We start from the raw sequence: 20,524 nt of genomic DNA on the forward strand, positions 1-20,524 counted from the left end.
AAACTTAGTTTCATTATAGATTTGATTAAATAAAAGAAATCCAAGATTCAGATTTGGAAAGGGAAGTAGAATATGAAATGCCGTAATTAATTTAATTTAATTGTACAAGGAAAATGAAATTTATAATCGGAGTTGGAGTTGGAGTTGAAGAAAAATAGAAAGAAAAAAAGAGGGTCTGAATCTTGGCTTAGCTGCGAAAAAACAACCAATTACAAATTACAACACCATCTTAATATTTCCTTCGTCTCCAGTCCACATATATCTCCGCCTCTCTCTGTATCTGATTTTTCTTCTACTCATAGATTGCTACAAACAGTACATATTCAATACATACACCAAGCCTCTTCCGTATATAAACATTTTTATTTCTATTTGCTGCTGTTGATTGCCCGTAATTGCTCGGATAATCAATCATTCTTTTTGGGATTCAGAAAACAAGACGAAATGGATTTGGACCAGTGGATTACAAAGGTGAAAGACGGCCAGCACTTGTCAGAAGACGAACTTCAGCTTCTCTGCGAATACGTATCTACTTCTTCTTCTTCTTCTTCTTCTCGTTTTCTTTTTGTTCATTTATTTATTTAATTGCCACGCTTCATGTCAATTTTTCATGAAAATCTAGAATCTTTGTACCAGATGAACGAATTCGGAGAATGGTTTCAGTTTTTATTAGCCTCACATTTTGGTTGTTTTGGTACTTAGGGTTTTTGCCTTGACCCTTTTCTAATTTTTTTCTGGCGGGCGGGTCCACGGTCTTGGTGCAACGGGTGTAGTTGGGGTTTAGGAATGTTTCTTTTTTGGCAAAGGTTAAGGGTTTATGAGGATCTGTGTATCGGATGGGATTCATATCTAGATTCTTCATGTCTTAGTTGAGCGTATAAGTTGGTAAATCTCCACTCTTTTTATTTAAAAGAGGTTCTTGCTAAATAGGAGACTTCATTCATGTTGATTTCTAGTTCCTGAAAATCCAAGCTCTAATAACTAGATGGAACCATGATTACTTCATTAGTCAAGCAACTGTAAAGTTTTCATCAAGGAAAATGTGTTCATTAACTGTCTGTCGTATTTGCCTAAAAGATTTGAAAGAACTCTATCTCTGCCAGCTATTCTTAATCTTATTTCCCTTCTTTGGTTTACTTCACCGCCCCTGCATATTTCCAGCTAAAGTACTTGTGAAAAAGAAGTTCGTATCTAGAGCACAAAGTTTGAACTCTTATATCTGCTAAGATCGACATCATTCTAGTGCTGATAATCTTATATCTTTTTCAAAATTCATTTCATTTTATATTGGGTTAACGCAATCATTTAAACTCTAAGCATAACATGCTACTGTTTCTTCCACTTCACTAATATATAGAAGGTTGTCAACTGATTTGAAAGTGGTGAACTACTGTCTAGATAAGTGGGCCAGAGGGCTTCTGCTAATTTATGAACTTTTTATAGAAATGAGAGGCCTGGAGATACTTTCCAAAAATTTGTAGACGTGGTTACATAATACATCTATTCGCATATACATAGTTTATGGTCTCTCCTGCAGTGAGGCAGACGGTTATGGTTTGAATCATCATATTTTTATCCTTGGCTTCCATTTTTTAGTTTACAATCTTGGTTTGTTCTTAAATTTGATGTGATCCTGCCTCATTCAGGTAAAAGAGATTTTGATTGAGGAATCAAATGTTCAGCCTGTCAACAGTCCGGTCACAGTTTGTGGGGATATTCATGGGCAGTTTCATGATTTAATGAAACTGTTCCAGACTGGAGGCCATGTACCAGAAACAAATTACATATTCATGGTAAACAGTTTAAACTTTAAAGCAATTTCTCATCTTTCTGTTTCTTTGTTTTTATTTCTATTTTAATTGTACTTTCTGCTGGCAGGGAGACTTTGTTGATCGTGGTTATAACAGTCTAGAAGTTTTTACTATCCTTTTGCTTCTTAAAGCAAGGTATGTAAAATTCAGTGTGCGGTGAACAATATCCAACTTGTGGATGAAAAAACATTTCTTATATGGTTGTTAGCTGGAGACATATTTTGGACGGTTTTCAGGTGAAATTGCTCCTTTTGGCTAGTTATTTATATTGCCTTTGTATTTGCTTCCAGATATCCTGCTAACATTACTCTCCTACGTGGAAATCATGAAAGCAGGCAACTGACACAGGTAACCAATATACACACTGCACTTGTACATTACAACTAGATTATATATTTACGCATACAACTAATAATGGTGAGGCAGCTAAGAATTTGTCTTCATATGAAGGCACTAAGTGGTGCTGACTGAAATTAACTGAAGAAAATAATGACTTAGTTTCTGTCATTTTTTACTTTCTGGGAATGCTGTCCCTGTTTGTACTTAAGGTAGCCAGTGTAGTGTATTCTCATGATTGAAAATTTCCTGATGAACTTGTACATGCTTGTTCTGTGTAGGTTTATGGATTCTACGATGAATGTCAAAGGAAGTATGGGAATGCTAATGCTTGGCGTTACTGCACAGATGTTTTTGACTATCTAACTCTGTCTGCAATTATTGATGGCACGGTGTGTATTCCTTTTCCCTCTATCAGAGATATTATTGGAGTAGGAAAATGTACAAAATTTCGTTTCTGATTTTTATGGCATGGCTATCTAGTCTTGTAGTATCTGAAGTCTTTGGAAGGAAATATGAAGAACTTATGACTATCATTGCACTCTGTGTCTTCTTTTGGTAGTAAGACACTGAAACTGACATTTGAAATGCCAGGTACTCTGTGTGCATGGTGGCCTATCCCCAGATATTAGAACCATCGATCAGGTTAGATCATTACTATTTTCTGGTTTTCTTTTCGTTTTCTGTGTGTGTGTGTGTGTGTGTGTGTGTGTGTGTGTGTGCAAGCACTGCATATTCGATCTAAATTGGTACTTAATTACACCTGTTTTAGAATATGCTGATAGTGTATGCAGTAAAATTTGGCTGTTATTGTTTTGGTGTAGATTCGAGTGATTGATAGGAACTGTGAGATCCCACACGAAGGGCCGTTCTGTGACTTGATGTGGAGTGATCCTGAAGATATTGAGACATGGGCAGTTAGTCCTCGTGGAGCTGGCTGGCTTTTTGGATCCAGGGTGACAACCGAGGTGAGTCAATGACTTGATGAATGAATGAATGAATGAATGAAGTAAAGCAAGCAGCTTTGTGTTTGTTTGTTTGTTTGTTTGGATAATCAAAACTAAACTAGTAAAATGGGGGTGGGTTTTGCAGTTCAATCACATCAACAAACTTGATCTGGTATGTCGGGCCCACCAACTTGTTCAAGAAGGTCTAAAGTATATGTTTCAAGATAAAGGACTTGTGACTGTGAGTTTTTTAGCTGTCTAAATTCTGTATGATGATGGAATCCATAAGTAGTTTCACAAGTATTTGATTGTTGATGGAACAATGCGCAGGTGTGGTCTGCACCAAATTATTGTTATCGCTGTGGAAATGTGGCATCAATATTGAGCTTCAATGAGAATATGGTACGAGTATTAATTGATTATTACTCTTGAATATATATATATATACACAACTGGTTTGATGGATGATTATATTATCCTGGTTGTGTTTAGGAGAGAGAAGTGAAGTTTTTTACAGAGACGGAGGAGAACAACCAGATGAGAGGACCAAGAACTGGAGTACCTTATTTTCTTTGATTCATTTCAGAGTGAATTTGTTTGTGTGTGTGTGTGTGTGTGTTGATTTAAAGATATATATATTTAGTTTTGTTTGTGGATACCACTACTACTACTAGTCTACTAGTGCTGCTGCTGACACAGTTTAGTTTTCTGCATTTTTTATATCATATGTATCCCATCTCTATCTGTGTTTCCTTGCTTCATTTGTTTAGATAAATATATCATTTTTAACACTCAAATTCATAATTTTGATACATTCAACTTGGGTAATGTTCATGTGATGTTCTTGTGGAGTTGGAAAAACTACAAGCCATACTATATGAGATTGATTATGTGAGATGATAATATACAATTGTCCAAATTGTCTGGGATAAAAGACAAGAACTTGATGGTTTTTTTCTGGTTATTCTATTGGATAATGGATTAAGTCGTCTTACTAATTAAATTAATAATTGAAAAACTTAAGTAACTCAAAATTAGTTGGTGCTGGTAATGCATAAATAGCAATCTCTTTTTAAAAAAATAATAATTTAAAAAGAAAAAAGAAAAAGAGAATAAGAACAGCTCAAGTACAAATATCTTGTAAAATTGCTTGTTATAAATCCGGCATCAGAATTAATAATACAGAAGAAATAAAGAGGAAGACGGGGGATTGAGGTGTTGGCCGTGACGGAGCAGGTGGAGCCGCCGCCTGTTATCGGGTATGTATGTTCTCATAATTAGGGATTCAATTCCCAATTGCCCAATTAGGGATTCTTCTTCTACATAGGCTACAAACACTTTCATTTGATTTGCAGGTCATCATCAATCATAATCATCTGCCTTCGTCTCTATTACTTACTTCATCTCTGTCTGCTTCCTCGTCATTGATTTATCTTCCTGGTTTCATCTGATATTTATCATTAATAATCAGTGTTAGGAAGCTACCCTTTGGTTCCACTTCAAGAACACCTCATATTTGTCTAATCAATGCTTTTGTTCTCGAATCTAGTTCTTTCAAAAAATTAAACCCTCTCTGCCACAGTTACTAATATAAAGAAGGTGTATGTAATACAAAGTAATTCAATCAACCTTGATAAGTTTGCATTTTTTGAATCTCCTGGTACTTGTCACCTATAAGCTTGCCTCTTTAGGTCTAAAACACGAGGAATGTGGGTTCTTGTAGTGGCAGATTTATTGATATATAGTTATACGTTTTATGTTTGGATCGCACTTAGTACCTTCACTCATATACTCTGATAAATATCCCCCATGTCTGAAACTGTGTTTTCATACAGTTTTTTTTTTCTCTCATAAGTAAAATTGCTTTTGAACGTATCGCTGGTATGGACACTTTTCTTCCCCATTGTTGATTAGTTTTATTGGTGATTTAGATGGAGGCAGTGTCGCTTAACACTGAGCCAATTTTCGTGGAAGGTGATGAATATGGAGATGAAGGAGACTATTCAATGTTGGAATACAGCAACGAAGCTCTAGGAGTGCAATTAAAAAGGGAATCTCGGCCGCCTATTGAGGGTTTGGAGTTTGAGTCTTTCGATGAAGCTTACGACTTCTATAATGTCTATGCTAAGGGACAAGGATTTGGGATCCGAGTCAGCAATTCATGGTTTCGTTCTAAAAGAAGGGAGAGATATAGAGCAAAACTCAGCTGTAGCAGTGCCGGTTTCAAGAAAAAAAGTGAAGCAAACAATCCAAGGCCAGAAACAAGAACGGGGTGCCCTGCAATGGTAATCGTCAAGCTTGTGGATGCGCATAGGTGGCGAATAGTCGAGGTTGAGCTTGATCACAACCACCCAGTGAGTCCAGAAACCAAACGTTTCTACAAGTCACATAAAAAGATGTGTCTTGCTGCCAAGGAAGTACAAAAAACTGCACCTGTAAAAGAAATACACACAATTAAGTTATACCGTACAGATGTGGTGGATTCTCTATGCAACGGACACTCGAAGACGGATGAGAGAGATAATGGGAATTCGATGGATCACTCGAAGCATCTAGATCTCAAAGAGGGTGATGCTCATGCAGTATATAATTACTTCTGTCGTATGAAGCTGACAAATCCAAATTTCTTTTATTTGATGGATCTTGATGATGAGGGGCGCTTGAATAATGTCTTCTGGGCTGATGCTAGGTCTAGGATTGCTCACAATTACTTTTCCGACACAATCACAATCGATACAACAAGCTTGACAAACAAGTACGAGATACCATTGGTTTCGTTTGTCGGAATAAACCACCATGGACAATCTGTCTTGTTGGGATGTGGCTTCCTTGGACATGAATCAGTGGAATATTTTGTTTGGATGTGTAGGGCATGGCTTACATGTATGCTCGGACGACATCCACAAGTTATCGTCACGGATCAGTCCAAACTCTTGCATATGGCAATTTTGGAGGTTTTTCCGCAGGCTCGTCATTGTTATTGTTTGTCATACATCATGCACCGTGTGCCTGAGAAATTGGGTGGATTGAGTGGGTTTGAAGCAATAAAGAGGCAACTGAGTAAAGCAGTGTATGATTCGTTGAAGATATCGGAGTTTGAAACTTTGTGGGGTGAGATGATAAATCAGCACAGCCTCGCTAACAATAAATGGCTTCAGTTATTGTATGAAGATCGACAAATGTGGGCCCCAGTCTACTTAAAAGACACCTCCTTTGTGGGGATGCTGCCAATTAGTGAGAGTAGTGAGGGGGGCTCTAGTGCATTTTTTGATGGGTATATACATAAGCACACATCCTTTAAAGAATTCCTTGACAAGTATGATCTGGCACTACAGAGAAAGCATCTGAAAGAAGCCATTGAAGATTTTGAGTCCAGGAATTCGAGGTTTGAGTTGAAAACGAAATCTAATTTCGAGTTCCAGCTCTCGAAGGTGTACACGAAGGAAATGTTCAAGAAATGTCAGATTGAAGTGGAGGGGATGTATTCTTGCTTCAACACAAAGCAAGTGGCTGCAGAAGACGAAATTATGACATTTGTTGTGAAAGAAGGAATAGAAGTTGAAGGAAAGGAGAAGGAGACGAGACAATATGAAGTTGTGTACGAGACAAGTCAAACCGAAGTACGCTGCATTTGTAGTTTGTTCAGTGTGAAAGGTTATCTGTGCAGGCATGCATTAAATGTGCTTAATTATAACGGGGTAGAAGAAATACCGTCGCAGTACATTCTACCGCGTTGGAATAAAGAATATAAGCGTAAATTCACCTTAGATGTTGGATTTAGTGAAGATAGTGGTCCTGGGGAATGGTATAACCATCTGTCTAGACTTGCCCTTGAAGTTGTTGAAGAGGGTGCACAATCTCAAGAACACTATGAAGCTGTAATGCAAGAGCTTGACACTTTGTTGACTAAATTCAGTGTACTAGACAGAAAATTAACATGACAAAATTATGTAGATATATATATATACTAGTGATGGAACACCGCGCAAGGCGCGGTGCCTGGTCAATTTTTTCGTAAGTTATAAATTTCTCTCTCTCATGGCTCGTAAAGATTTAAAATGACGAAAATTACCATTTAATAGCAACAAAGACAAAACATAAGATAAAAATCCCGTAATGGATGTGTGAAACTCCTCGGCGGCATTGTTGATAATTTGATGTGGTGCGCCGCCCTCCCCTTTCTCCTCTTGTATTTCAGTTCATGGGCAAAAAGACAACTAAACTCTCGATATGCAAATATTTTTTAACACATTATTATGGTTAAAAAGTAGAAAAATCCACACAATGAAGTAGAAAAATCCCCACAATATTAAAAAGTCTACTAAGGCAGTTCAACACCAACACAACACACAACAAAGTAGAAAAATCCACACAATTTTATTGAACAAACAAGTACTCAAGGGCCTTCAACTCAGAAACTATTTCCATCTGAGTTATATATGTAATTATACGATAAAGACACGTTCTTCCATCTGAGTTATCCTTGTCCAACACCCCACACGTCAACCAGAAAAATGAAATGATAAATCACAAAAAATAATAAAAATTAACAGTTGTAACTAAATAGAAACCGATACAAGCATAACTAAATAAAAACCGATACAAGCATGTGTGGGCATGTCTCAGGAAATATAAAAAAGAATTATACGATGCCAACAATGATCACGAGAATTCTTACCACTACCAAATCAAAGTACAGTCCCAAGAAAAAAAAAAAAAGCAACAATTTCATCGTTTCATAAGATACTAAGAAGTGTGATTTTTTTTTACCAAGGCATCGACCAATCATTTGGATCTATAGGAAGCATAAAGAAACTACTCACAGGTTGAAATATTTACCATCACAAAAGGCTAGGGTTCAATATTCTTTAGCATACGTCAATTTACAACCTGAAATGAGTTTGACTAATCGACAGTAGTTTTCGTTTCAAGACTAAATTCGCGTGGAGTAATTAACCATAACCTCGGTCATTATCGGGTGCGGCTGGTGAAAAGTCCAAAAAGTCCTCTTGGTTGTTTATAAAGTACATTCTAATCGGGGATCTGTGTCTTTCCTGGTAAAGTCGTATCCAATCCAAACTTGACAGATTTAACGACACGAATCGTGCGCACGTTACTCGTGCCACAATATGCTACCTGTCAAAGTCAATACGTACACAAGACCGGCAAGCTGAAGTCGAAAAAATTTCGTCTTTATGATCGAACTCCTTTAACACTTGACCTCATATATTTCACACATCCCTTACACAAAGTTGAAAATCGAAAGGTTCTAATCGGGCGCCACCCCAGCAAGTCTAACCCTAGTGTTCTACAATGCATATCAAAAAGCGACGCCCACCAGATCGATACTGTCAAAAAACCAATAACTCAGGGATCAATAATATACATTCAGCTCAGGAATATTAGTTCGTCGTAGTATCAGTCTCGTAGCCCCGGCTCGACTACACGCAAAGAAAATAAAAAATTTCTTAAATTCGTTCATATGACATAATCAACATTGCTACACAAAAGCAAGCAATGAACACAAAATCCACCACATGCAACAAAAAAAAAAAAAAAAATCCACAGAAGAAACAGCTGAAAACACGCGGATGAATCATACCCTAACAAGAAATTAAAACGGTGTGTGAAGAGAAAATAAAACCTACCCGGTGCAATAACCACACCCGGTTCGAAGTTCACATTCTCTGTGTTGTCTTCTTCCTGCTGGTTCTCCGGGGACTCTGCCCCGTAGTCGTTCCGGTCGAGATCATGAAGGCGCCCGAGTTCAAAAGCGGGTCGGGACGTCGGGTCACCAGTGGGTTTCCCGGTGGGGCGCGCCGTCGGGTCTTCAGCTTGGGGAACCGGGTCTTTGGGCTGGGGTTCGGACAATTTTTGTTAGAAATTGAGAGGAAACTGGAGAAAAGGGTTACTAAGTGCGAGCGAGCAAAAACGTTTTGGAATAACGATGACAAATATCGGAGAACGGGAAAAATAGGGGAGATATTTTCCCGGCAGGAGCTTTTGAGAGAAACTGAGGTGAGAAGAAAAAAAAATCGAAAAGGAAAAAAAAAAGAAGTAGGTGAAGCAGGAAGATTTAAAGTGAGAAAATAAAGGGAAAAGAAAAAATTGACGGCAGCGGATTGGAAGATGGAAAGCGGACGACGTCGTTTGGTGAATAAACGGGCCAAATGAAAAAGGAAAAGAATTTGGGGGCCAAAGAAAGGGGCGATGTACATATATATATATATATGTATTATTGAGTTGTATGGTCTAATTCTAATATATGCTTCACATCTCAAATATTGAAGGATGGTGTTTGCAATGTGATGTAAATCATAAAACTAAGCTTGATTTATTTATGTGAATTTTGATGATACAATTCCAGTTGAGATGTTTTTTGTTTAACTATGTTTCAGTTGTATAATTATTTTACAAAGTAAGTATATATAGTGAACATAAATATTTGCTTGTGCTTTCTTCAAACTACCAACTTGAAAAATTAATTTAGTAAAAAAGAAAATTATTGTTAAAGAAGACAATAAAGAAAAGGAAAACACGCCACCTACCCAAAATAGAGAGCGAGAGAAAATAATCAGTTAGTTGAGCCTGAAGCAGCAGCCAAAGAAGAAATCAATCAATCAAACGAATGTCTTCAGGCGGGGGTGTGATCAGGTGTAAAGCGGCGGTGGCATGGGCGGCGGGAGAGGCACTGGTGATTGAGGAGGTGGAGCTCAGCCCACCTCAGCCCATGGAGATCCGCATCAAAGTCGTCTGCACTTCACTCTGCCGCAGCGACCTCACCGCTTGGCTCTCTCAGGTCTTCTTCTTCTTCTTCTTCAATATACCATTCTTTGCATTTAAAGTAATACTTGTTGTATTCAACAGTTCATATGTAGAAACTGTTGATCATCAATCACATTTACAAATATCATATATTGCATTTGCAGGCACAACCTCATATATTTCCTCGGATTTTTGGCCATGAAGCATCTGGGTGACTTTTTTTTTTTTGTCCTTCCATCTTTGCTTATCATATATTTTCCTGCCTAATTGTTTCAAATGTTTCCTCAAATATTAATGTATGTAGGATTGTTGAGAGTGTGGGTGAAGGAGTGACCGAGTTCGAAACGGGGGACCACGTCCTCACTTTGTTTACTGGAGAATGTATGAGTTGCACACATTGTGCCTCTGATAAAAGCAATATGTGCCAAGTTCTCGGCTTGGAACGCCAAGGCTTAATGCACAGTGACAAGCAGACACGCTTCTCCATTAACGGAAACCCCGTTTATCATTACTGTGCCGTTTCCAGTTTCAGCGAGTACACAATAGTGCACTCTGGTTGTGCTGTCAAGATTAGCTCTATTGCTCCTCTCGATAAAATATGCCTTCTCAGTTGTGGAGTTGCAGCTGGTATAAGTTATCTATTTCTATGAATCGAGCTTAACGTACATTTCTTATATATATATTTCAATCTGCCTGAATGTGCCTCACAACTAGGTCTAGGTGCAGCTTGGAAGGTTGCAAATATATCACAAGGATCAACTGTAGTTATTTTCGGTCTTGGTACTGTAGGCCTTTCTGTGAGTTGTCGACTTTCATTATACTCTGTTATGCCATATATAAGAAACAAATAAATAAATAAATAATAAGATTTCCTTTCTTGTTGAATAGGTTGCACAAGGTGCTAAAATGAGGGGGGCATCTCGAGTAATTGGTGTGGACACAAATCCTGAGAAACGTGAAGGAGGTAACTGGGAATTACATAATACGAAATAATATTAGAGTATGGTCGTTTAAATAATTTAATTGCATTGGTAATACAACAGCAAAGGGTTTTGGAGTGACAGAGTATCTGAACCCAAATGAGCATGATGAACCAATTCAACAGGTTTGTTTAAGCAGACCACCGTATCATCTTAGTCATCCATCATCTATCATCTATAAATAAAATGATGATGATGATGTCATATTTACAGGTGATTAACCGAATAACTGGTGGTGGGGCAGACTATGCATTCGAGTGTGTAGGAGATACAGGAATGGTTACCACTGCTTTACAGTCTTGTTGCAGTGTAAACTCTCTCGATATTAATTACTCAATCAAACTTATTATTTTACTGTCTCTTTTGGATTTGTAAGTAATATATAAAATAAAAAAAATCAGGGATGGGGTTTGACAGTGAGTCTTGGTGTACCGAAGAACAAGGCAGAGATAGCAGTTCATTACGGACTGCTTCTCAGTGGAAGAACACTAACCGGATCTCTGTTTGGGGGATGGAAGCCCAAATCTCATCTTCCTTCACTTGTCGATATGTACCTAAGGAAGGTAATATAACTCTCAACATTTGATGCATATCTAATAATACAAACAAACTATAAGCATGATTCAAAATCAAAATTTGTTGTTTTGTCAGGAAATAAAGATTGACGAGTACATTACTCACAATCTGCAGTTTGAAGATATAAACAAGGCATTTGAGCTTATGATTCAAGGAAAATGTTTGCGCTGTGTCATTCACATGCCAACTAACTAGCTTTCTTCTTAAATAATAATGCAATCAAATGGACACGTTTTACAAGGAAACTGCTTGTGCTTTCGAATGGCAAAAACAGATTTTGTTAGGTATATTCATACATGTTTCTGCGCTAGCAATGGCCAAATCGAACAGAGTGTTCTTTTTTCTTTCCTTTTCTTTTTACTAATCAGTTACAATGAGAGTTTTCAGGAAATCAGTAAACTCACATTTGATCTCTACCATTTGTGCTGGCTGACTTTCAGTTGTTTTGATATCTCCATTTGACATTCAAAATAAAATTAGGTCAACAACAATAGTTATACATGCATGACATATTCAACAAGTTGGGTTATGCTTAGATGACCCAACTCTCTCATACTCAGCATGCAGTTTGTATAGTTAGGTAAGAAAGTTGACAACTTTTTCCTACCCAATAACAAATTGCACCTCCCCTTTCTCTTCATACTTTTTCATATATATATATATATATATATATATATATATATATGTACACCACATATAACATCATTCTTAAACGGTTTTATCGTACAATCCTGACACAAACCAAATGCGCCATTATTAATACACAGTTTCAGTGCTACACCATTTCGAAAACAAGAATCCAAATACACCATTAATGACAGAGCACCAAAGAATACATCCGGTGGTCGTCCAGGATCTCGAAGCACCACTATCACCGCCACCGCCACCACCACCAACAACAAGACCTCTACTGCCTCAAGTCACTCTCCGATCAGAAAAAGGTAATCCAGCAAGGAATCAAGTTCCATTAGGCCACTTAATTGCAGCAAGGCCTCCTCCTTTGGCACCACCAAAGAGTGGAAACTGTTTGTGCAAATGCCTCTGTTGGACACTTAGCCTCCTCATATTCCTGCTGATCATTGTTGGAGCCACTGCAGGGATTCTTTACCTCGTTTTCCAACCCAAGATCCCCAAATATTCAGTTGACGATCTCAGAATATCAGACTTGACACTGAATTTCGACTTGAGCCTTTACGCAAGGTTCAATGTTAAGATCACAGCAGAAAACCCAAATAAAAAGATTGGAATATACTACGAGAAAGGTAGCCATTTGAGTGTGTGGTACAAAAACACAAACCTTTGCCAAGGATCGATCCCCAGATTCTACCAGGGCCACCAGAACAAAACGACTTTCAATGTAGTCTTAACAGGCCAAAATCAATATGGAAGAACCCTGCTTGATGCAATGCAGGAGCAGCAACAGACTGGAAGGATTCCACTTGATCTTAAGATAGATGTGCCTGTCAGCATTAAGCTTGGGAAACTGAAGCTGAACAAGGTGCGAATAATGGGGACCTGCATGTTGATTGTCGATAACCTGTCTACTAATAGTTTAATCAGCATTAAAGCTAGTACCTGTAATTTTGGACTGAAGCTCTGAACGGTGTTTATTATTTATCCATCCTAGTGTAAACCTTCATTTTTTTTTTCGTCTATTTCCCATTTTTGGAAAGACCTCTTATTCATTAATATTCAGTACTAGTATTTTACGCAATACAACTTTTGAACAATAATAATGATAGACAGCACTCATCCTGGAAACGTAAATTTTAGCAATGCTGCTTCTTAGACAGCTTAAATGAACATAAATGCTAGCTGCCTTGTGTTGAATGGGCATTGTATTCTAGAGTTGGCCAGCTAATTTCAGACAAGAATTCTAATTTAGTACAACGAAACTGCCAAAAAATTGCGGAACCACACTTACTCAAGTTGGAAACATAAATTACTCCCACAAGATAAAAAAGATCAGTATCATATGACTATATTTATCGAGAGTAGATCATTTCAAGAAGCAATGAGAAATGCAAACAATCTTTCAACATGCGTATATATATGTTAGTCACCAATTAGTGCCCGTGGTCTGTGCTCTATTACAGACAGAGACATCCCTGTCTGTGAGACAGCCCTAACAAAAGCCATGTTTGCCGTTACAGTAGGAGCAGACCAATAATCACCAGTGCCAAAAACCACTTTGTTTTTCAAAGCTAGCTTTCTGGTTGTTGGAAGACTCATCAGCCGAGTTGATGGACAATCAGGCACTGCCCTGGGATAGTTTTTTTAATTTATTAATGAATGAAGATGAATAAAGGATATGATGCAAGGTTAAAATGGAAAAATACGAGCTCAAAAAATAATCATATACATCTTTTGGTTTCCTATTACGGATACATATACAGTCATTTCTTTGTGAATTCGGAAGTTTTTCAATGTGCAAATCAGAAAGTGGGGACTCTCTTGTCCACTTGATGTGTTGAACTATAGACCAGATTAATAATAACAAAAAGAAAAGAAAAAACAAAAAATTAGGGTGAAAATACTGACTTGAGGAAATTCAGAAAGTACTCGGCTCTTCTTTTCTCATTAGGTCCACCACACATTGAGATGAGCTTCAGAAACTCCAACCGAACACTTTCACTTATAATTCCTTGTTTTCCTGATATTACGGTAGATAGTTCACTATGTATCGGATTCTTATTTTCGGAGTCCACCTGGCATGATATGAAGAACAATTGTCACATGTCGACGAAAATGATTGGGAAATTGCAGTAAGGGGACTCTCGAGTGCACCATAAAGATGCTATTGTACAAGTTAAAACGAAACAACAGCCAAAGTTAACTATGATACTGAGAGAAAATAACAAACAGATCAGTAACAAGCACAACAAACATAATACTCTCAACTTTTCCTTTAGTATGTTTGTCACTTGACAATATTGAACATCACGAAGAGAATAATTGAAATAATAGAGAAGAATTCGTGACTTGATGTCAATAATGTGCTTGAAGCAGATAAGTTTTTCAAGCATCCGTTAGTTAAGATATAGGTTTTAAAGATTACCTGGGCAATCACGAAGTCGTAGTTTCCCTTAAACCGACCTCTCAATTCGCTCTCTGGTGTTGCCAAGAGTTTTTCTGTCCGGCCATTGCTAATTCCTGACACAATCGCAACCATTGCTGTTGTATCAAAATTAACCAACTTGGATTCAGCATTTCTCCAAGACTGATTCAGTAAACTAACTTCAAGCTCTATATTATCATCCAACGAGCAGCACCAACACTTCATCCCCAAAACAAGTGAACACAAAGATGTCAAATCAGAGTAGTCGTCCAACTTTTTGCAGCAGATTAAGCCACCTATCTTTGCATTTGCAGAATCAGAAATACTTTCCTCCATCTCACGACAAAGATCTTTGTCGACCTTTATTTCGACAACACAAGCATCAGGAAAAAATCTACCAAGCTCCAAGTTCGTCCAGTTGTCCTCCAATTCCAACTCTTGATATGAAAACGGCTCCATTTCCAAGTGGATGGCTCCAAAGTGAATTTTAAGATTCTGATAAATATCATCATCAACAGCATTGGAAAAGAAAAGCACAACGGACGAAGGCCTGAGCGTTACAGGGGAGTAGCGTGCGGCATCAAGAACTTGCTGAACTTTATCCTTTAACCCCTTGTTTTTATTACCTGAACTGGTGTCCCAGGAGATGTATCTGGAGTTCCTATCGGATACAATGAACCAAACAGGATTCCCCTTGAGAGAACAAACAATATCGATGTAGATGCTACACGAATGGGACAGCTTAATGGGCTTGCAAACGCGCGATACCGCAGTAACAAATGGTTGCTGAAGCACGTGCAACACAGCCTCCAGGTGACCGATATTGAGACTGGCATGTGAAATTGCCAAGGATTTTCAATTAGGTCAAAAAAAGAGAGAATTTAGATTAAGGAAGAAGAAGAATAAGAAACCTGAAAGGAGGAGGAGAGGTGGCGGCGGAGAGGCGGTGGAGAAAGGTGAGCTCGGAGTGGATTAATCGGGAGAGGGTGGTCCTTGGGGAGAGAGAAAGCTTACTTGTAGTTAGGCGCTGAATGAGGGAAACGCACCTTCTCTTGGCATCTTCCACTGCTGTGGAGGCGATGGTGGTCGAGGTGGCGGTGCTTTCTCTCTTCTCCATCTTAATTTACCGATGACAGTCTTTCTCGGTTTCTCGGTATAAATGGGTACTGAATTATATGAAATGGGTCTAGTTCGGGTCAGAGGCTCGTACCCGGTTCATTGAGACAAATGTTGTTTTTTTTTTTTTTTCTTTGTTAACTTACGGCCATCTCATGAGATAAGGTCAAATTACGAAAAAAAATTCATCATATTTGGGTAATTACAATCAAACCCCTTAACTATGAATCTTTTTACACGTCCACCATTATGGTGTAAAATTCAACATAATCCTCTAGGTTTTGTGAAAGTTCTCTAATTTGTACTCATTTTGTGCAAAATGCAGTTTCTGATGCACGACAATTTGATATTTACAAGGCAAGAGACACATCTTATGATCATCTTGTTTCAAAATATGCAGCTCGAATTGGGTAAAACGAGCACAAACTGGAGAATATTCTCCATAATCTAGAAGATTCCACTAAATTTGAGACCATAAAGGTGGACGTGTAAGAAAATTCGTACTTAAGTGGTGGTTGTAATTACCCAAATATGATGGATTTTTTTTTCGTAATTTGACCTTATCTCAAGGGATGGCCGTAATTTACCTTTTTTTTCAATTGAATCTGTTAGGAGTTTATCACCTATGTAGCATGGAAACAGTTATATGGAGAAACGGGAAAATAGACACAAGAATCCGCATGTATAAGGATACGAGAACTTGGGAGACGCATTAATATTAAAATTATAGGAGTATATTTATAAATATGATCAATTTACAATTGATCATTAAATCATGAAAGTAATTAAGGAAGCAACAACAATATTTGAAAATTTGTAGTTCAAACATGTTTCCAACTTTTAGAAATTGCAAAACTGACTCATATAGTGTCCGACATGTGTCTTCGGATTTCCCTATTTTGTACCAAATAATTGTGACATATAATAGTGCCATGCAACTTCACTTGATTGAATGTATGAAAATAATACAAATTATCATTATTTATGTTACTGTGGCTAAGGAAAACATTCCCTTTACTTTCACACTCTACATTACACATAAAAACTGGAGAAAAAACAAAAAATAAAAATAAAACAGGAATGATTCAAAGCAACCATAACCGTAACGAATATTTCTTCTTTCTTTTCCGGTGTGACGATTTTAAGACAACCATTTGAATCACAAGGTGAACTGTACCATTCTTATGCAATAAGGAAGAAAGTTTGGATAGAGCTGCTGCTGCTGCTAATAATAATTAATCTCCAGTCTTATTCTTGATTGATTCGTCGTTCCAAGAGGCGTCCACAAGAGGAAGCTGATATTCATCTGGTTTTAATGCCAATGCAAAATCTGGTAATGTTGGCGCCGTTTCCATTATTCTACAATACACCCAAATCCAAACATATGTCAATTTAGATACACATTCTTCTTCTTCTTCGGTCTAATAATAACTAAACAGGAATAATTAATCAGCAGGATCAAATTAATTACCTTTCGTAAGTGTATAGATCCTTGTTGATTCGCACCTTGCTACAAGTATCCTTTGGTATCTTTTCAGACAGATACTTCATCGTTCCCCACAGAGGAGGATTCCTGCATGCATTATATTATTCTCTATATTTTTTATTTTCTGATGGAACAATAAGTATGCCACTCACGGAACAAAAACATATATTTTATTACGTACCTAGATATAGGAACAGATGCATTAAAAGATTCAGATGCCTTTTTGCTCTCTTTCAGATACTCGTCTGCTGCTTGAAGAGCAGCTACAGCCATTCCATGCGACTTCTCCGTATTCCCCTCATCAAGTATCAGACCGTGATAGTAGTATGCTCCCGCCTTCAATTTATTAAAAAAAAAATTAGCAAAATCTCAAAAAAGACCAACTACAATATGTTATCAAAGTCCACTAAAAATTGAACAGAAAAAAACAATATTATGTAAAAAGATGGGAAGATACCTTAGCTTCGACGTACTTCCACTTGACGAAAAGAGCATGCTTTTCTCCCCAACCATTTGCTAGTGGAAGGTTCATCATGTTATCTTGTGCCTACAGATTCATGATCACACAGACTTTCATAAACATTACATTTCTCTTTTGGCTAATAAATACAGATGAAAAAGAGAAGAGATTCAGACAATACCTGCTGCCAGTATTTGACCATCTCACACGCAAGTCTTCTTTTTACAGCAAGTGTTGCCTTTGTACTGTCAATAGCAAGTCCAAGCTGAATATCAACACCCTATTCAACACATATATATCAACTGTCAAGTACCCTATATATTTTTTGTGTCTTAAAACGCATCAGCAGTTAATAATACAATACTATTCTAAGAGCATTAAGTGAGTGAGGTAGCTAGTTAATACCTGCCCTAGTGCTTGGAGGCAAAGTGCTCGTAGAACTCCTTCAGCAAGGTCAACTGGAAGGTTTCTCCTTTTAAGTACAAAAATAGCCCCAAAAAGAAATTTGAGTGAATTTATATGGCTCTCCTCGACAAACCCTACCTAGTTGATAATTAAAAGCACATATTGTACCTGAGTTCGTTGGGCAACTGTGGGTGAACATGTCGTACAGCACAATCAAGGTAACCAGCTGCCTTTAAGAAAACATCAACAGAAGACCGACGGCTCTCTGTTCAATAAGGAAAAAAAATATTTATATCACACATTAAAGAAAGTTCGAAAAAGTCACTAATGATAAATGTAAGTTTTACATTTCTATTTTGTCAATTTATTCATCTTTCTCATGCTGTTAAATCAAATTAGTGACCATGCATTCAGTTTTGTCTACAATAAATCAAATGACGTTGAACTCAAAAGTGGTTTACAAAATGCAGACTTGCATGTACCGATCGGTTATCATGGTTTTCCTATTACTATCAAATACCAACATTTATTACTTCAATGACTCAATATAAATGTGACACGCATACCTTCTGATACCTTTGGCTGATAACCATCAATTGAAGTTCTTGGAAGAAGCAGCAAATTAGCTTGCGATAACGATAGTGTTGCCATCAAGTGCAAAACAGATAGTACTTCATACCAAGCACTATACATTCCCGTTTCCTGGAGATATATAGATACGAATAATGAAATAATCAGTTCACTAAATTCATGTGAACAGGGAGAGGTCTTAGTCTGACCTCTGCTTCATCTTCTTGATTGATCCAAACAAACTGTACTTTATGTTGCAAAGGACTCCCTGCACAGTGCAAACAAGGGCCCCTCAGCAAATATTCATCATACTTCTTGATTGATAATCTTTAAACATGCTAATTACCATCTTTAACCAATCCTAAAAGAACCGGCAAATAATCTTCTAGAGCCTGGAGAAGATCACCGAGCGTCGAACCCCCTGCATGGAATGAGCTGATGCAACATCAATATCAGACAGACAGTATCAGAGACAACAAAAATGTTTTTAGACATATACGAAACTAACCGTGCTGAGTTTTCCGCCTTGTTCTAGTAATTGTGGGACCTTCTTGCCCAGCCATAACAACTATTCTAGTTCTAAGAGCAGAAAGGCGTTCCACTAAGCTTTTTGTTAGGTGATCGCCTAATGAATCCGAGAAATTGACAGGCTTAGGAATCCTTAAACCTGGTACGAATACAGACACATCTCCAATGTTTGTTGGCCTTCTCCTGTTTCCACCGCTGTCCTTTGGAGTTGATACAAAGCATCCCATTTTCTAATTTCTATTTTTTTTCAATCTGCCAGCAAAACCAATCCAATAATAATTGAAAATAAGAAGGCTGGCAGGGCAATAGTTTTGTGATGCACATTCACATCCCGATACAGTTTTAATTGTTAAAAAAAAAAAAGGAGACAAAAAAATAGTCACAAGAAACTATGAAAATTTGGCAGAGCTCAAAAATAAGATGTTGTAGTCAATAAATGAAAACAGCCAAGAAAAGCAGTTGGCAACTCACGGGCGCCAGCCAGATAATGTCAAACTGTATAACTTATAACTAAATGTGCTCACCAGTTTTTCAAAGGGTCAGAAGATAAATAGCTGGAATAATTCCTCTACTGATTTCTGCATGAAAAAGCAATTAGATTTCAACTTCTCAATACACATATAAGTTCAGACAATGGAAGAAAAAGAAAACTGACAGCATCAATGTCACAAGAGGGTCATGACCTATCTATGTGTATTCTCTCGTGCAAAGTGCCAACTTTTCTTGTGCAAGTTACCCTTAAAAAGCACTTTTTCGGTTGATTTATGTTACTATTTTATATTTATAATCCTGAGCAAAATGATTACTACTTTCCGTTATTTTGGCTCACGAGAGAAGCATTCAAGTAGGAGCATTATGAGTAAAGCATCACCATAAACCAGAATCCAGCAAGCAATCAATCAAAATAAACAAACAATACAAGCAAACCTAAATTAATTTTACAACAATTACTAAAACCCAAAAAACAAAAAAAAGAACCCCACTTCAATTGTTGGTCTGAAATAATGGATCAATTTAGCTGATTAAAGATAAACAGGAAGCTAAATCAACATTATCGTACCTTGAGTAAAACAGAGGTGAGAAATTCCATCAAGCAAGAAATTAATAAACTAAAAAGATGGGATCTTTTTAATTTGTGGAATCGATTCTATGGTGGGTTTGGGTGAAAAGTGTTGAGGGTGTCAACAAAAGTCGAATCGAATCAAACTCAAACGAAATTGAAATTGAAATTGAAATTAGATTGAAATCTTGGCCCACATATATGAAGTACTTGTGGAAATTTTAGTAACAGGGGGAGAGAGAGAGAGCCACTGGAGTAGATATATATAGAGAGAGAGAGAGAGGAGAGAGGATTTAGAGAGAGAGAGAGAGAGAGAGAGTTGGAAGTTTGAATGTGGAACGTAGAGTGGAATTGTTGATAAGCAGTCGAAGCAAGTAAAGAGAGGAAAACAGATAAATAAATGTATTAGTTTAGTCCTCCTATTAT

General features: G+C 37.4%; 6 protein-coding genes and 1 long non-coding RNA gene across 10 annotated transcripts; 4 read left to right on the plus strand and 3 right to left on the minus strand.

The window, feature by feature from the left end:
• Positions 1–23: 23 nt before the first annotated feature.
• LOC105975069 (phytochrome-associated serine/threonine-protein phosphatase 3) lies at positions 24–3,891 on the plus strand. Its single transcript, XM_013000241.2, has 10 exons — positions 24–525; positions 1,647–1,793; positions 1,879–1,946; positions 2,102–2,159; positions 2,429–2,539; positions 2,742–2,792; positions 2,972–3,115; positions 3,240–3,335; positions 3,425–3,496; positions 3,587–3,891. The coding sequence occupies exons 1-10, from the start codon at positions 445–447 to the stop codon at positions 3,668–3,670; spliced, it is 912 nt and encodes a 303-aa protein (XP_012855695.1). The 5' UTR covers positions 24–444; the 3' UTR covers positions 3,671–3,891.
• Positions 3,892–4,130: 239 nt separating this feature from the next.
• LOC105975067 (protein FAR1-RELATED SEQUENCE 6) lies at positions 4,131–7,062 on the plus strand. 2 transcript variants are annotated; one of them, XM_088823288.1, is made up of 2 exons: positions 4,131–4,353; positions 5,026–7,062. In XM_088823288.1, exon 2 carries the CDS (start codon positions 5,026–5,028, stop codon positions 7,033–7,035), a length of 2,010 nt encoding a protein of 669 aa, XP_088679414.1. In that variant the 5' UTR covers positions 4,131–4,353; the 3' UTR covers positions 7,036–7,062. The 2 variants fall into 2 exon arrangements, with proteins under 2 accessions (XP_088679414.1, XP_088679415.1); XM_088823289.1 differs by lacking the exon at positions 4,131–4,353 and adding an exon at positions 4,567–4,693.
• A 569-nt stretch (positions 7,063–7,631) lies between these two features.
• LOC148767795 (uncharacterized) lies at positions 7,632–9,162 on the minus strand. The gene is made up of 2 exons (XR_016033563.1): positions 8,743–9,162; positions 7,632–8,535 (listed from the first exon to the last, which is right to left on the minus strand). It is a non-coding gene; the product is annotated as an uncharacterized LOC148767795 (long non-coding RNA).
• Positions 9,163–9,552: 390 nt separating this feature from the next.
• Positions 9,553–11,831, plus strand: LOC105975019 (GroES-like zinc-binding dehydrogenase family protein). The gene is made up of 9 exons (XM_013000185.2): positions 9,553–9,893; positions 10,024–10,070; positions 10,164–10,486; positions 10,574–10,656; positions 10,748–10,823; positions 10,903–10,964; positions 11,053–11,148; positions 11,241–11,402; positions 11,491–11,831. Exons 1-9 carry the CDS (start codon positions 9,723–9,725, stop codon positions 11,608–11,610), a joined length of 1,140 nt encoding a protein of 379 aa, XP_012855639.2. The 5' UTR covers positions 9,553–9,722; the 3' UTR covers positions 11,611–11,831.
• Positions 11,832–12,085: 254 nt separating this feature from the next.
• LOC105975018 (uncharacterized) lies at positions 12,086–15,625 on the minus strand. 2 transcript variants are annotated; one of them, XR_016033564.1, is made up of 5 exons: positions 15,385–15,625; positions 14,474–15,302; positions 13,957–14,123; positions 12,713–13,678; positions 12,086–12,604 (listed from the first exon to the last, which is right to left on the minus strand). XR_016033564.1 is itself a non-coding variant. In XM_088823290.1 (4 exons), exons 1-4 carry the CDS (start codon positions 15,588–15,590, stop codon positions 13,471–13,473), a joined length of 1,410 nt encoding a protein of 469 aa, XP_088679416.1. In that variant the 5' UTR covers positions 15,591–15,625; the 3' UTR covers positions 12,086–13,470. The 2 variants fall into 2 exon arrangements, 1 of the variants encoding a protein (XP_088679416.1); XM_088823290.1 differs by having other exon boundaries at positions 12,086–13,678.
• Positions 12,230–13,100, plus strand: LOC105975020 (Late embryogenesis abundant (LEA) hydroxyproline-rich glycoprotein family). The gene has a single exon (XM_013000186.2). The coding sequence runs from the start codon at positions 12,230–12,232 to the stop codon at positions 13,013–13,015; it is 786 nt and encodes a 261-aa protein (XP_012855640.2). The 3' UTR covers positions 13,016–13,100.
• Positions 15,626–16,516: 891 nt separating the features above from the next.
• LOC105975057 (Endosomal targeting BRO1-like domain-containing protein) lies at positions 16,517–20,505 on the minus strand. 2 transcript variants are annotated; one of them, XM_013000228.2, is made up of 13 exons: positions 20,099–20,505; positions 19,563–19,616; positions 19,019–19,290; positions 18,857–18,931; positions 18,720–18,778; positions 18,507–18,642; positions 18,109–18,205; positions 17,941–18,007; positions 17,717–17,815; positions 17,533–17,622; positions 17,257–17,411; positions 17,061–17,162; positions 16,517–16,948 (listed from the first exon to the last, which is right to left on the minus strand). In XM_013000228.2, the coding sequence occupies exons 3-13, from the start codon at positions 19,263–19,265 to the stop codon at positions 16,825–16,827; spliced, it is 1,251 nt and encodes a 416-aa protein (XP_012855682.2). In that variant the 5' UTR covers positions 19,266–19,290; positions 19,563–19,616; positions 20,099–20,505; the 3' UTR covers positions 16,517–16,824. The 2 variants fall into 2 exon arrangements, with proteins under 2 accessions (XP_012855682.2, XP_088679409.1); XM_088823283.1 differs by lacking the exon at positions 19,563–19,616.
• Positions 20,506–20,524: the final 19 nt, after the last annotated feature.

Source organism: Erythranthe guttata, chromosome 9, assembly GCF_056151865.1.
Source record: "Erythranthe guttata isolate IM_541 chromosome 9, IM_541, whole genome shotgun sequence".
Classification (NCBI taxonomy): domain Eukaryota; kingdom Viridiplantae; phylum Streptophyta; class Magnoliopsida; order Lamiales; family Phrymaceae; genus Erythranthe; species Erythranthe guttata.

Excerpts from the sequence above, each read along its gene's own strand:
- LOC105975069 (XM_013000241.2), top strand. The coding sequence starts at position 445 with ATGGATTTGGACCAGTGGATTACAAAGGTGAAAGACGGCCAGCACTTG. Across the intron at positions 1,794-1,878 it reads AAACAAATTACATATTCATG|GGAGACTTTGTTGATCGTGG; the intron begins GTAAACAGTTTA and ends TTCTGCTGGCAG. Across the intron at positions 3,116-3,239 it reads GATCCAGGGTGACAACCGAG|TTCAATCACATCAACAAACT; the intron begins GTGAGTCAATGA and ends TGGGTTTTGCAG.
- LOC105975067 (XM_088823288.1), top strand. The coding sequence starts at position 5,026 with ATGGAGGCAGTGTCGCTTAACACTGAGCCAATTTTCGTGGAAGGTGAT.
- LOC105975019 (XM_013000185.2), top strand. The coding sequence starts at position 9,723 with ATGTCTTCAGGCGGGGGTGTGATCAGGTGTAAAGCGGCGGTGGCATGG. Across the intron at positions 11,149-11,240 it reads CTTTACAGTCTTGTTGCAGT|GGATGGGGTTTGACAGTGAG; the intron begins GTAAACTCTCTC and ends AAAAAAAATCAG. Across the intron at positions 11,403-11,490 it reads TCGATATGTACCTAAGGAAG|GAAATAAAGATTGACGAGTA; the intron begins GTAATATAACTC and ends TTGTTTTGTCAG.
- LOC105975020 (XM_013000186.2), top strand. The coding sequence starts at position 12,230 with ATGACAGAGCACCAAAGAATACATCCGGTGGTCGTCCAGGATCTCGAA.
- LOC105975018 (XM_088823290.1), bottom strand. The coding sequence starts at position 15,590 with ATGGAGAAGAGAGAAAGCACCGCCACCTCGACCACCATCGCCTCCACA. Across the intron at positions 14,124-14,473 it reads ACGACTTCGTGATTGCCCAG|GTGGACTCCGAAAATAAGAA; the intron begins GTAATCTTTAAA and ends ATATCATGCCAG. Across the intron at positions 13,679-13,956 it reads TACTTTCTGAATTTCCTCAA|GGCAGTGCCTGATTGTCCAT; the intron begins GTCAGTATTTTC and ends AAACTATCCCAG.
- LOC105975057 (XM_088823283.1), bottom strand. The coding sequence starts at position 19,265 with ATGGGATGCTTTGTATCAACTCCAAAGGACAGCGGTGGAAACAGGAGA. Across the intron at positions 18,932-19,018 it reads AAGGCGGAAAACTCAGCACG|GGGGTTCGACGCTCGGTGAT; the intron begins GTTAGTTTCGTA and ends CATTCCATGCAG. Across the intron at positions 17,163-17,256 it reads GCATCTGTTCCTATATCTAG|GAATCCTCCTCTGTGGGGAA; the intron begins GTACGTAATAAA and ends TAATGCATGCAG.